Source organism: Elgaria multicarinata, chromosome 6 (genome assembly GCF_023053635.1).
Source record: "Elgaria multicarinata webbii isolate HBS135686 ecotype San Diego chromosome 6, rElgMul1.1.pri, whole genome shotgun sequence".
Lineage (NCBI taxonomy): Eukaryota > Metazoa > Chordata > Lepidosauria > Squamata > Anguidae > Elgaria > Elgaria multicarinata.
This window is the reverse complement of record NC_086176.1, coordinates 9,560,130-9,572,764: the sequence shown is the minus strand read 5'-3', so window position 1 is coordinate 9,572,764 and position 12,635 is coordinate 9,560,130. Positions and strand designations below refer to the sequence as shown.

General features: G+C 44.3%; 1 protein-coding gene across 1 annotated transcript in view; it reads left to right on the top strand.

Annotated features, from left to right (window-relative positions):
* Nucleotides 1–4,641, top strand: part of CLCN1 (chloride voltage-gated channel 1) — a 120,466-nt gene extending 115,825 nt beyond the window's left edge. Inside the window, exons 22-23 of the mRNA XM_063128428.1 lie at nt 2,332–2,418; nt 4,238–4,641. Of these exons, the coding sequence (XP_062984498.1) occupies nt 2,332–2,418; nt 4,238–4,636 (486 nt within the window). The 3' untranslated portion in view covers nt 4,637–4,641. The remainder of the gene's footprint in view (nt 1–2,331; nt 2,419–4,237) is intronic.
* Nucleotides 4,642–12,635: the final 7,994 nt, after the last annotated feature.

Below are 12,635 nucleotides of genomic sequence, written 5' to 3'. Positions count from 1 at the left end.
TCAGCGTCACACAAGGAAGCATCCTAAATGCATTCTATTAGCACTACACCTCTCCTAACAAACAGTGGCGTTTCTTTAGAAAAGTGTACGTGGTTAGGTGACATAACTTCTGTACAGAGAGTTAACTATAGGAGGAGGTAGGTCTGCGGCTGAGCCTGGCACCTGCTCTTATGTCTACGGAACGACAGGTGCAGGGATGGTTGAGCAGGTCATTCTGACTAGCCTGTTCTCATTGTGAGCTTCATCACACCAGCATTATACTGTGCAATCACTGCGAATTGTGTGCAAAGGACTCCGAGGTTTTCCACCTTATAATCTGCTTTGATTGTGAAGTACTCCCATGCATCCTGCTGTAATTGTGCTATAAAGCCAAAAGAAGTGCAATATTTAGCTACCAGATTTTGAGCGTATCTTCTGAGTGGCCACTGGGGCGCAGGAGCAGGATTTGATATGAATTAAACAAATGCTTACATCTGCGTAAGCTTTAAAGATAAAGACTTCAAATTTGGCACAGTAATAGATATTAAGGAGAGCTTTAAGCAGACCAAATTGGAATCGGATTGGGTTATCCGTTGATTTTTTAATGATTTTTTTACATTTCCCCCCTTAAACCCACTTCCTGGTATGCAAAGGATCTAGCCGCCCGGTAGCAACAATAACAACAACAGCAACAGCTTAGAGCTGTAGGGATAATTTGAGGGAAACAGGTACGTGGGATGAAGCTAAATGGTGCTCCCACACTATAAATCAAGATTATGTAGGTCACTAAATGTCGGATTAAGCACAACTGCTGACTAGGATGGCAAAGTGTAGTTGATGAACCAGTTTAACATCTTTAAATCAATTAAAATGTGTCCTTCAGTAATTAGGCACCCAGCTTTTAAATTTTTAATATAAGTACATACAAAAATTATGGATGGTGTACTCCAGCATAGTACAGCCATCTCTCCTCCCTCCCTCTTGCACAAGGGGATATGCCACAGCCTCTTCTAAGACGTGTGAAGGCATCATCTAAAACCAAAAAATTACAGTGCAATCTTCTGAATGGTGTTAATTGGGGGTTACGTCGGGGTAAGTGTGCACAGTGGTGCAGTGTTAATCCACTCAAATGCCTACAATTAACTGAGATTTATTTCATCAGGTGACAGCCACATATACGACCCACCAAGTTGGACACAACCCACCAGTCTCCTGTTTTTGCTGTCAAGCACCTAGCAGGTGGTCAAGCACCTAGCAGGCCTGTACATGGCAGCAGGCAAGGTTTAACTTGACGGGTCACAAATGATGCTGAACTGCTCACATCCATTCAAAGAAAATCATAATCTGTTACACCAGTGGTTCCCAAAGTAGGTGGTCCTGCCCCCTTGGGGGCGGTGGAATTGCACAGGGGGACGTTAAGAGGCAAGGGGGCGCTAAGAGGCAAAGGGGCGCTCAAGGTGGTCTTTTCCGTACCAGGAGTTTTGGTTACAGAAGGAAAGTTCTGATCGCTATCTTGCACTATGGAGAGTGGTTCAGAAGCTCCTGCTTGCATTTCCAACATCATATTTGGTGGGATGTGGTTTTAGTGTGGTCTGCCTACTTCTCTCCAAGCAAAGAAATCGACTCCAGGTTACTAAACGTGGTGATTTAAGACTCGTGTTAAGTGAATTTAAACCAGACATTGGGAAACTGGCATCACTTCATCACGCCCATCCATCACATTAAGAATTTACAGAAGAGTGAGGTACTCTACCCTAGGTGCTAAATGTGATATCTAATATTCTTGCTAAATGACTGTCAGACTTTGAAAAGATGATATCACTGGATCAAGTTCATCAATTCTGTTTAATTGAATAAACTAAAAAAAGTAATTGGATTTTGAATAAATATTCAATTAATTGTTACTGTTTTGAATTTTATTGTTATTATCTTCTTTAGTGGGTCGTTGAAAACCACTATTCTGAATAATGATTTTTATAGTGTAGGGTAGGGGGCACTGGGCATGAGTTTGTCGAACCAAGGGGGCGGTGACCTGAAAAAGTTTGGGAACCACTGTGTTACACATTTTCAATAGATACCATATTTATGATGCATTGTTGCATTACTTAATAATATCAGTAGACTTGCCACAATTGGTTCTTCATAGCAGCAAAATAGTATGTTGCATTATTGGGTAGGTGGGATTCCTATTCAAACCCAAGGCATGAACATTTCATGCCTTGGTTTTGCTCTGTGTTTCCTCTTCTGGACTTGGTTGCAACAAAACCCACCACAGGCCTGATTCAGATTCTCCGTAAGTCTGCAATGATCAGGCTTTTTTCTTTTCCCACTGTATTATTCTCTCACCCACAGACACATACCTTATTCTCATTGCTGGGACTCAGCCATGCCTATGTGACCAGTATGGGGAAGCTAAGAGGCGTGATTGCACTGGAAGAGGTAGGTGAAGAATGCTTTTTTATTTTTATTACCAGACTTAGATATTCAGTAGAGAGCCTCGTGTGGCGCAGAGCGGTAAAGCAGCAGTTTCTGCAGCTGAAACTCTCCCCATGGCCTGAGTTCTATCCCAGCGGAAGCTGGTTTCAGGCAGCCGGTTCAGGTCGACTCAGCCTTCCATCCTCCCGAGGTCGGTAAAATGAGTACCCAGTTAGCTGGGGGAAAGGCAATCATGGCCGGGGAAGGCAACGGAAAACCACCCCGCTATAAGGCCTGCCAAGAAAAAGTCAGCGAAAGCTGGCATCCCTGCAAGAGTCAGCAATGACTCAGTGCTTGCACGAGAGGTTCCTTTCCTTCCCTTCCCTCACTAGTTGTGTGCAAAGGATGGGTGGCAATTTTGTTTCCTCCTTGAGAGCGTTCACTGTTGCCACTTCTTTTGCTCCACTGACTTGTATGGAGCCAGCAGACCCTGTTACCTCAAAGAGCTGGGACAGGAGAGTGAATTTTGTTCCTTATTTGGAAGGATTCCCCAGTTAGTCTGAAATTAGCCCCTGGAATTCAGCCATCCCAGAATTTGTACTGCCTGCTGGGTTGGGCTGCCCCCAGGGATAAGTGGCTATGGAGAGCATCAAAACCCTCTCCGACCCCAACCCAACTGAGAGTCACTGGACATTCTCCACATATTTTCAAGCTTCTGTTTGCAGCTACAAACAGCAGCAGGTAAAGCAGCAGTTTCTGCAGCTGAAACTCTCCCCATGGCCTGAGTTCGATCCCAGCGGAAGCTGGTTTCAGGCAGCCGGCTCAGGTCGACTCAGCCTTCCATCCTCCCGAGGTCGGTAAAATGAGTACCCAGTTAGCTGGGGGAAAGGTAATCACGGCTGGGGAAGGCAACGGCAAACCACCCTGCTATAAGGCCTGCCAAGAAAATGTCAGCGAAAGCATTCCTCCAAGAGTCAGTAATGACTCAGTGCTTGCACGAGAGGTTCCTTTCCTTTCCCAGATATTCAGTGCTTTACCTGAAAGAATATTTTGGCAAGTTGAACCTTGTCTAGAGGAGCAAAAATTCCAGGTTTTCTGGCTTGGAGAAAGACAATAGGGCATCCCCACCCCCTGAGAGTTGAAAGAGGTATGAGAGAGGTAGTGCTGACCTTTGTGGACACACACATTTCTTTGATCCCATTGTTGCCTCTGGCCATGTAAGTTTTGCAGGATTTTGAAATTGCAGAAACCTGCAAAACCTGTTTAACTGAATAGAAAATGTGATGTGTCTTCATATCGCAAGCAGTAACCCCTCTTTCAACCCCTTTAGTCTGCTTCCATCTTTCCATGAGAAAAAAATTAATGAGCAGGTTGTAGATAGATAGATAGATAGATAGATAGATAGATAGATAGATAGATATAGATATAGATATAAACTTGTATTGGTTTTATATCAGTTTAACTCTCGGGTCTCCCCCCCCCCCCCCGACCCTCCTTGAAGAATCATGGCAATCTTAGCTTAGGGAGGGTGCTGAAAATTGTTTGTTAGAGACTGCCAGGCTCTCCACTGTCTAACTTACTTCCATGGTGTAGATATGTCCCAAGAGTATTTCTATAGAGATGCCACAAATGCATGCTTTGCATGGACATTGCATGATCTTTTGATTAAGATGGATTCATTTCGTCATTTTCCCTTCAGAAAGGACAACATTTTGCATAGGCAGGAGCACAGTGGATGTTCTGGTGGGACCTTTCATGTCTCCTGAATGTCCATGGAAGCAGCCTGGGGCGGGGGTGCACCTGATTCTCTCCTCTGTTAATTACCTGTCCCTAAACCTCTCAGCTCCAGAAAGCGATTGAGGGCACCACAAGCTCTGGCGTCCACCTCCGTCCTCCCCTTGCGAGCTTCCGTGACACCACCCGGACCTCAAGCAGCAAGGAGCAGGCCAAATGGGCCGCACAGATGTGGAGCACACAGAACAGCAACGCAGCACCTGGGGGAACCACAGTGGACTCGGGGACAGAGAGCTCAGTGGCCCCTAGCTCTTTCCCACAACCATCTCCCACCCCTCATGAAGGGGCGGGGATTCGCTCCACCTCCGTTGCTGATATGGAACTGGAGGAAATGGAGCTTTCTGGCCCAGCTGCTGAAAACATCTCCGACATCCTCAAGGACCTCAACCTGCACTCCACAGACCTGGATGAGGACGAGGACGATGAGGATGACGACGTGCCGCTATAACTGTCTTGGGGAAGGGCTCATCTCACCCTTTCACCAAGCTACGCCTGCCACACTTGCACTTCCAGGAGAGGCTTGGGGCCTGCCTCTCTGGCATGAAGGGAAGGCTATTCGTACTGGGGGGGCCTTGGCTAAGCTGATTGGCTTTTCCTTCTGCCACCCTCAACGGGTGGAGCATATGGGAGACAAGTGGGCTGGAGAAAACTGGGCTTATATCCTCTAGTATTGCCTCTTTTGGCGATGTTAAGTGTGTGTGTGTGGGGGGGGGGCGTTCTGTAGGGCTCCATCACCTGTGGGGAGATGTTCAATGCAGACTATGCAGCCATTTCCCTTCAGATAAAGCTGCCCAAATCCTCTGCTGCCCCCCTTCCCCTATCCCCATCAGCACGTCATGGCCATCACCGTTTCCCTTACCTTGTTTGATGAAACACTCATCTGGAATGGAGGGAGATGAAGGATTTAACCCAGGCTCTTTCCAGCTGTAGAGAGAATTCAGCTCAGTCTGTGAACAGGTCCAGAATGAGAAAACAACTGCTTCTTACGTAGTTATTCAGTTTTGCAGTGCCCTTTCCTTCAGCCTAATCCTCCCTCTGTGCCTCCCCAGTGTTTCAGTCATCTCCCACAAGCCCCCTCTCGTCTCGCAGTTTGGCCTTAAGCTATACGTTCTTTCTGCCACCTTCAAGACCCTTCCTGGTCCTACATTCCCACCTAGAAATCTCACTCTTTTATGAAACCTTCCACTAATTTGTGTTGTTGGGGCTACAAAAATTAGACGCTGTATTGGGGGAGTATCTGCATCATCCATTGGAGAAAAATGAGGTATAGTTGTTGAGTCTATATCATTTCATCTGTATATTTCTTGGAGATCGCTAGGACTCTTGAGATGTGAGAACTGAAGAGAGTGAAGACTCAGTGCCCTGGCCCAATGAACATAGAACAGCCAAGGCTGCCTTTGCACAGCCCTTGTAAAAGTCTAAAATCCTGCTGATTAATTGTTCGGTGATAAGGAGAATAATTCCAGCCCCATGAACAGATAAGAGGTTCCTCACCCACTGGAAGACCTCTGGATCAGACAGAGGAACCTCATGCACAGCCCACAGTTGCACATGTAGTTCTTCAACCAGCTGAGGAGATGCCTGCAGAAACCTTCTGTGGTACACATAGTGCCGCTAGATGGATCAGGACTCTTACCGTCTATCTGAAAACTATGAGCAAAATAGCAGAACCAGAAAGGACATGTCTGTGATGTTATTGGTGATGCAAAAGTTCAGGTAAGGCTGTATATATGTCCACCAAGGTCTTAAATGTTAATGTTTTAGTGTCTTTATAATCACAGAATGAAAATTTCTGTAAAGCAGTTGTCTTAAATATAAGAAATCCTGGGAAGAAACGGGCGTGGTGAGAGGTGACAGCAGGGAAACAAATTGCAGCTGCTGCTTTAAGGGCACACCGTTGTTACAACTGTAGATAGGATTTACACCAGTTTAACAGCACGGTTCCCCACCCCTGCCCCACAGAAATGCAGGGATGCGCAACTTGTAGGCCAAAATGTCTGGAGGGCCACAACTCCCACCAGCCATAGGCAGCATAGCCAGTGGTGAGGGATGATGGGAGTTGTAGGCCTAAACATCTAGAGGGGGCCACAGGCTGTCCTGCAATGCCCTGTAGTATCCCAAACCCAGAAGGGTCCCTGGTTTTGGCCTAGTCCTTGCAACTGGAGTTTGTTTTCCTCTGCAGCCCCAATGTGATGTAGCAGCTAAGGTGTTGGACTGAGAGTCGGGAGATCCGAGTTCTAGTCCCCACTTGGCCACGGAAACCCACTGGGTGACTTTGGGCCAGTCATACACACTCAGCCCAACCCACCTCACAGGGTTGTTGTTGTGAGGATAAAATGGAGTGGAGGAGGAGGATTATGTACGCTGCCTTGGGTTCCTTGGAGGAAAAAAGGTGGGATAGAAATGTAATAAATAAAATAGTGTAGTCTCCCAGTCCAGCCCTGTTACTCCCTTGCTATTTCAGTCCTTGTCTTGAATCACATCTGGGACCGGCATTTCTGTTATTCAAGCTGCTGTTCCGGAACAAGGTCCGGCCTGCCAGACGGAGAAGAGAGAATATATTTGTTTCTTGGCTCGTGCAGGTAAATACCACCTGAAGGAGCACAGAGCCTGCCCTCCTACCTCAGCCTCCCCTGTATGAATATGGCTTTTTAAAATGCAGTGCTTGTGGACTTCAAAATTCTCCTGCCCCTTTTTGGACTGAATTTCACGGAGAAATAAAAATGAAACGATTCTAAGCAGGAATATCCAGGATAAAAGCAGGACTGTATATTATTTGTACAGGGCCTTGGGGTGAACTTTGGTGAATGTGTCCACTTGATGGTTTTAGCGGGCTCAGCAATGCCAATTTTGGGGTGGGTCTGGGTACCTGCTCTTTTAACAGCTGTGGGACAGTCAGAAAACTGGCAAATGAAGCTTTTCCCATCGCTGTATCTCTGTGCTGGGTGAAAACCTTATCTACTGTTTCCCTCTCTGTCATACAATGGTTAGAGGAAAGGTGACAACCCTGCCTGTGCTGGGTATGGCTGATGCTTTAGTTTTATACGAGATGTATAGAAAACATACCTCCGTTACCCTCATCGGAACGATGTTGTACAGGGTTTTGCCATCTTCACTTCTGTAGTTCAGCCGTAAGGGTATCGCATCAGTTCTCGAGTAGCTTGTAGCAGCTGGATGTGCTGAATCAGCACATTAAATGCTAGACAAACCCCTATTAATGGCAGGTCAGCTGCATCTAAACATGTTCAATCACCCTTTAGACCACACATTTAGTGTAGTTAAAAGACGCATGCATGGGAGTGGGATTGGATTCTTACATTAACCTGGATTATTATTATTATTTTTTAAAAACGTGGTTCAGCACCCTAGGCAAAATGGAGAGGCCTGATACAGATATAGAATATTACACAGAAGTATGCTCTGTAAAGTTTGTCACTTAAAACGTGGAGGGGGGGCAAGCAGTGCCTGCCCACTGCCAAGTAATAAAGGGTCTGGTGAGACAAAAGAATATTTTTTATTTTACAGCTAACGCTTTTTATCCCCCCTCCCAATCTGTATCTCTTGCTCTGTCCTTAGTATTCTGCAATTTCACCCTTAAGTGTAACATTCTAATTGAGGTGGTAGATCTGTGCACGGGCTGTACCACTTCAGGCTGCAGCTTACATGACAAAACTCCATTCAAAAATAAAACTTTGCACGTGGAAAAATTGATATCATGCAGGTTTGTAATGTGTCACAGAGAGAGAGAGAGAGAGAGAGAGAGAGCATTCAGTGATATCAGCCCCCAATTACAGTCTGAAGTGGTACAGCCCAGAAACATTTCATATCACAATGAGAATTAGGCCAGGATCTGAAATGTTCCATAGATGTCTGAAGGCTCTCATTCATTAGATGAGGAAGCTAAAATAAACTCACAAGCAATTGTATATGGTCTGCATATGCACACCTAGCCTTTCCTTGCGCTTGGGCAATATCAATTGTTTAGGCTTTGCTAAGCTATACCAACGCACTCCATTTTGAAAGGACAGCTTACAAAATTCATTAAATATTGCCAAAACATATATCCAAGTTACAATAATGCATAGAAAATATATTTATTAATGCATGCAACACAAGAAACCTATTCAACTGATATAATGACTTCACTTGCACCTTTTAATTTTATTTTAAAGAACTGACAATGGTCTAGTTCAGAGCTTTCCAAACTGTGTGTCGCGACACGTTAGTGTGTCAGCTGCAGTGTGTAGGTGTGTCACACGAATGTAACGAGAAACCTCTGAGTCTATGTGAAATAAGCGATGCCAACTTGCATGCATTTTTACACAGCAAAGGGGCCGATTAGTATGGTGCGCTAGTATATTCCCCTTCCGTCGTATCCGTGTATGCACACCACGGTCAAGGGATCATACAGGTACTACGCATGCCCAGCATGCATAATTGGGTCGAAACAGCTGATTCCGCGTCACTTCCAGTGACGCGGCTGCACCTGAAGTGACGCATTCGAGAAATTCCGTGGGTCCAGTTTTTTGATAGAACACCGTCTCAACCGCCGCTCGATCGTAGCTCGACAAAATTAGTTCAATGTGAAAAGTCTTGGAAATGTATTTTAACTTGCAAATCATATATTTTTAAAAATATAAATGAAAGGTTTCCATGAGATATGTTGTGTCCCCATACATTTCGTTATTACAATTTATGTATGTGTCCGTATCTCTTATAAGGGGTTAGTTTAACCTCCGGTTTGCTAGTAAAACTGAATTACTGTGTCGCGAAATGACGCATGTCTAAAAAGTGTGTCACCAACATGAAAAGTTTGGAAAGCTCTGGTCTAGTTCTTACTGAGATGGTAAAGCCCATCTCTGGGTTTTATTACTTCAAACAGCAGGTGGGAAGTTATTTGACTAATGCACCTTCGTTTAGAAAATTAGAATGTAATGGAGAAGGCTAAATTAGAACCCTTTTTCCTGTCATCTAGTTTTCCATGTGCAGGGAATTATTTTACATGGAGAACCATGTAGTCATGCAAAGCAGTCTGAAGTAGTCCAGTCCAGGTTCTGGTTGGCAAGATCACTAGGCCTTATTTGTGAACCGGTACGTTTTAAGAAACTCTGCAGAAAGGAACATTGGGTATGTCATTTATTTCCTCCCATTCTTACCTTTTGTGTATTAATAAATATCTTTTCTATGCACTATGTTAGTTTTGAAGGGCTTGGAGTGTAAACCTAACTTTTTGTCAGTGCTGTTTTTCTTTTGTTTGTTTAGACCAACCATCTCAACACAGATGGTATTCTAGCGTGTTCTTCAAGGAGTTGGTGGGATCAATTTTTCTGATGCTTTCAGCCATACACGGTGAAGTATTTTGCCTTCACTGTCTTCACAGGCGTCGGTTAGGATGCAGCGCTATTGTGTTCCTTGGAACTTGCTACTCCCTTCTGCCTGGCTCTTGAACTATTCAATGTTTCCTCAGAATGGACGCTTTCCTCCTGGAACATTCTCTGTTCCCTTAAAGTCTCGATTCCTTTCCCCCTTCGCTTTCTCCCATGTTCTCCTGGGAATATACTGAAAATTCATTTTGAACAGGAAGAAAGGAAGACACAAGGTTGGTTGCCCAGGCTTGAAACTCTGTTGCCAAAGGGCTGCTATAGGCCAACTTTTTACAGGTATCAGGTAGCGTCTGGGCATTATTTCCATACAGAGAAATGTGCAGGGGATGGAAGAAGCCCCCACCCCTTAAGATGTCAGCAGAGCATTTAAAGTTAACAGGGGAAAAAATCCAATTTTGTCTTATTTTAAAGCACACAGACACATCATTAATGATACTATATATTTCAGTTGTTTAAGAGTTACATTATACTGAATGCATTATTCCTTCATTGAGCAGGGAGCTGGACTCGATGGCCTCGTAGGCCCCTTCCAACTCTGCTATTCTATGATTCTACGATGCACAGATATACTCAAAGGCCCAAAATAGACTGGTATAAACGTGTTTGCTGCCACAAATAGCGGCCGTGCATCTATTTTCCAACCTTCCCCTCCATAAATTTTAGTTGCCTTTATGTCAGCTTATGCCAACATTACATATGAGGTACCACCACTACATATGAGGTACCACCACAACTGGAGGTAAGTTCAAACCCCAAGCTGTCTACTGTTCCACAACACAAAAAGGAAGTAATGTATTCCGGATACGAACTGTGAAGGCTGCACACACCACAATGCCTCTTCTAATCCGCTGGAGAAAAGTAATGTTTGTCTGTGCAAAATGATAATTTTGTGGAGCCCCCCCCCCCCCGAATATCTTTGGTGCTTTTTCAAATCCATCCATACTTTCTTCTCTCTTGTTCACTGGGTCTATTTTACCTTTGATTTCCTTTTCAGAATATACACAATTCATCTAGTGAACCATCCTCATAGAAATAAAACACAATTCCACCAACCACAATGGCAAAACCACGTGCTGTTTAATAACAATATCTTCATGAGGTTCTTACATGCCCTTTCAGGCAATGCACTCTCCCCCTCAGTGGTTTTTACCACAACCAGGCATGAAACGCCATATAATTTTTATATCTATATGTATAGTTACATACATATATATTTATATATATGGTGTGTGTATATATATATATATTTATTTATTTATAGAAGATATATTCTCATTAAGTCACATTATCAAAACATGCGCAGAATAACCAGCAAAAAAGTTTCAAGCAAAGATGTTTTGGAGCTGGAAGACCAAAGGCAAATCTGTTTTGTTTTTGTTTGTTAGGGTGCCCCTGGACAGAGACGGTGAGAGGGTCACCATTACAGACCCACTTCTTGTCCTGTTCTTTCCCCACTCCCTCCTTTCTCCCTGAAAAGTCACAGACCTCAATAAATGCCATCCTTTAAGGATGGGAAGAATCTAAGTTCTATCCCTAGTTCAGAAACTCAGAGCAAGAAAAGGTCTTAAGACTGGCCCCTCCTAGTTAATCTCTGATGCAAAAGGAGTTTCATACATTTTTGGAAAAGCAAAAACAAAACTTAAGCCCCAGACCTTTGGTTACTTTTAAACGTGCTTTAATACATCAGCTTCCACTACTCCCTTATACAGCCCCTGTATTTGCAGTAACCCCCAGACGCACCCACCCACCCCTGAAAAGAGCTTTTTTAAAAATCCTGGTTGTTGCAAAGTTATTTTTGGAGCTTTGAGAACCCCAAGGATTCTTCGGCAATTCCACCACTTCATGCACAGCACCAAATAAACCAGAGAAATATTAAAGAATACTAGCTTATATTCACAAAATTGTTTCTGTCTCTCATACAATATGGTTCCTGGAAACAACAGAAGGAAGCAGAGGCACCCAAGGCACCACGATTGCCCAACTTGTGACAAAACTCAGATATGGGTGGTTAGAACTATTAGAAGTGGGAAATGCTTTTTTTGGAAAGGAAAAGATGGCCTGGAACATGTGATAAGAAAGTGAAATTGATTTCAGGGAACACCTTGAATGAATTATGAGGTGTACTTTACCACTGACATGATAAACTTGAGTAGAGGCTGTGCCAGTTCAGGCTGTCATTAGAGGCTCACAGGGTATGAACGCTCCACCATACAAAAAATTCTGCTCACAGAAAACCAACATGTTGGGGAGAAGGCTAGATTAGAACCCGCCCCCACCTCCCCAGCCTAGTGGTCTATGTGCAGGGAATTGTTTTGTATGGCAGAGGAAACCCCACCTGAAGTAGTACAGCACAGATACCTGCTTACCATTCTGTGAAAACTAAGCTAGAGGGGCTTGAAGTACAGCAGCAGTGTCCATGTGGTAGAAGGTGGGTTGCCACCCAATTCATAAAAAAGTGATGGCGGTGGTGGTGTGTTTGTGTGACTTAAAGTGAGAAGCAGCACCCAGCAGAAAAAGCCAAACTCTTCCACTGCTACACCCCGCAGCTGCTACACCCTCCTGTCATTTTTCTCCTTGTGAAGCTGCAAGGTAAACACCACAAGGAGAAAATAGCTGGGGGAAACCAGTTTAAGGGGGGAAATTCCAACTGGGCGGGGGAGCACTCTCTCCTGTCTATTGCTTTCCCTGTTTAACACCCCCCCCCATTACTAAATTTGAACTTGGCACACTCACACATGGGTTGTGTCACGATCAAGTGTAGTTAGTTTCTGCAAAGACTGGAAGTGTGATTTTCTACTACGGAGTCCTTTTCTTACTTGTATAGACACAATAAACCTCACCTAAGTATTCCTCATGCCATTTTCATTTATTGTTTTTAGACTGAAGTGCTTGTGTAAGAATTTGTATGAGAGTAACTCCCCACTCCTGCACTGTTCTCACATACAATAGATAAAAGACAGATAAAAATGCATGGGAGGGTTACAGCCAGATGGAAGAATCATTCCATTTCAGCAACTGAATCACCCACACCCACCTGCTCTCTTGCCATGTTTTTGTTTTCCA